Raw genomic sequence first — 1,993 nt, 5'->3', positions numbered from 1 at the left:
TCACACCACTGCACCCCAGCCTGGGCGACAGAGCGAGACTATCTCAAAAAGAAAAAATAATAATAAAGTTATTTTGTTAAGCTGGGCATGATGAGGTGCCTGTAGTCCCAGCTACTCGGAAGACTGAGGCAGGAGGATCACTTGAGCCCAGGAGTTCAAGTTCCGCCTGGGCAACAGAGCAAGTCCTCATCTCTATAACAAACAAACAAAAACAAAATAAAGTTTTTAAAAAAGCATTTGCTCACTGGCAGTGCACATGGGGCTTTAAATGCATCCCACCTTCACACTTTACAGAGCTTCACACTTTCCCTTCATGCAGAGGACACCTCCAGTGGACTGGCCCATCCCTTTTCTGTGGTTAAACTAATTCAGCGAGGGACTAGGGATGTTTTCACGAGGAGTTTGGGAGCTTGACGCAGGTGGCTGTTGATCGTTCTCCAAGCTGTGTCGGATCCCATATCCAAAATACACAGCAAATCCTAACAGGGAAATGACACAATGAGAGGAAATGTAGTCACCCCTTCCCTTATAAATGCCCTATAGCGATTATACTGTGGTCTGTTTATTTGGAGGTTTTCTTGTTTCTTTTATTTAGAGATAGAACTTCGCTCTGTTGCCCAGGCTGGAGAGCAGTGGCATGATCATGGCTCACTGCAGCCTCGACCTCCCGGGTTCAAGCAGTCCTCCCACTTCAGCCTTTAGAATCGATGTGACTACAGGTGGGTGCCACCGTGCCCGGCTCATTTTTTTTTTTTTTTTGAGACAGAATCTCACTCTGTCACCCAGGCTGGAGGGCAGTGGCACAATCTCAATGGCATGATCTTGACTCACTGCAACCTCCGCCTCCCAGGTTCAAGTGATTCTCATGTCTCAGCCTCCTAAGTAGGTGGGATTACAGGCACCCGCCACCACACCCGGCTACTTGTTTGTATTTTAGTAGAGATGGGGTTTCACCATGTTGGCCAGACTGTTCTTGAACTCCTGATCTTAGGTGATCCACCTGCCTTGGCCCCTTGAAGTGCAGGGATTATAGGCGCGAGCCACTGTGTGCGGCCACTTTTTAATTCTGGTAGAGATGGAGTCTCGCCATGTTGCCCAGGCTGGTCTGGAGCTCCTGGTCTCAAGCGATGCTCCTGCCTTCATCTCCTGAGTAGCTGGGACTACAGGCACAGCCCACACTGTCAGCCTGAGACAGCTGTAGGGAAAGGTCGCAGGAAGAGTGTTGGACACCCAAGAGGCCTCTTTTTTTCCAGGAAGCCACTCACCAATCAACATCCAGACTCCAAATTGGGCCCAGGTCTCAGTGGTCATCTGCATCATCAGATAAACATTCACAGAGATGCTGACCAACGGGAGGATAGGCAACAGGGGGACCTGCAGGCAAAAAGTTAACACTGAGCACACCACCAATGTCTGCAAGGGACCCTTAGCCCAAGGGGCAGGAAGGCCACAGCTCTGTTCCAGTTGCATATTCAATGCCTATTTTTTTTTTGTTCTTTTTTTGTGTGTTTTTTTTCTGAGACAGAGTCTCGCTCTATCACCCAGGCTGGAGTGCAGTGGCATGATCTCGGCTGAATGCAATCTCCGCCTCCTGGATTCAAGTGATTCTCCTGCTTCAGCCTCCTGAGTAGCTAGGATTGCAGGCATGCACCACCATGCCTGGCTAATTTTTGGTTTGTTTTTTTTTTTTTTTTGAGACAGAGTCTCACTCTGTCACCCAGGCTGGAGTGCAGTGGCGCGATCTCGGCTCACTGCAAGCTCCGCCTCCTGGGTTCACGCCATTCTCCTGCCTCAGCCTCCCAGGTAGCTGGGATTACAGGCACCTGCCACTGCGCCCCGGCTAATTGTTGGTATCTTTAGTAGAGATGGGGTTTCACCACGTTGGCCAGGCCTGACCTCAGATGGTCCACCCACCCTGGCCTCCTAAAGTGCTGGGATTACAGGCATGAGCCACCACACTTGGCCATTTTCAATGTTTTCACCACAAAAAAAA

The 1,993-nt window shown here is 49.9% G+C and overlaps 1 protein-coding gene across 1 annotated transcript in view; it reads right to left on the bottom strand.

The window, feature by feature from the left end:
* Positions 1–363: 363 nt before the first annotated feature.
* The window catches only part of LOC105514820 (cationic amino acid transporter 3-like), an 11,150-nt gene continuing 9,520 nt past the window's right edge, over positions 364–1,993 (bottom strand). The window contains 2 exon segments of the mRNA XM_011946481.1: positions 364–479; positions 1,266–1,342. Coding sequence (XP_011801871.1) covers positions 364–479; positions 1,266–1,342 — 193 coding nt within the window.

Source organism: Colobus angolensis, unplaced genomic scaffold (assembly GCF_000951035.1).
Source record: "Colobus angolensis palliatus isolate OR3802 unplaced genomic scaffold, Cang.pa_1.0 Scaffold25, whole genome shotgun sequence".
NCBI classification, from domain to species: Eukaryota; Metazoa; Chordata; class Mammalia; order Primates; family Cercopithecidae; genus Colobus; species Colobus angolensis.
Note: the sequence above shows the minus strand (reverse complement) of the source record. Positions and strands in the feature narration are given on the sequence as shown.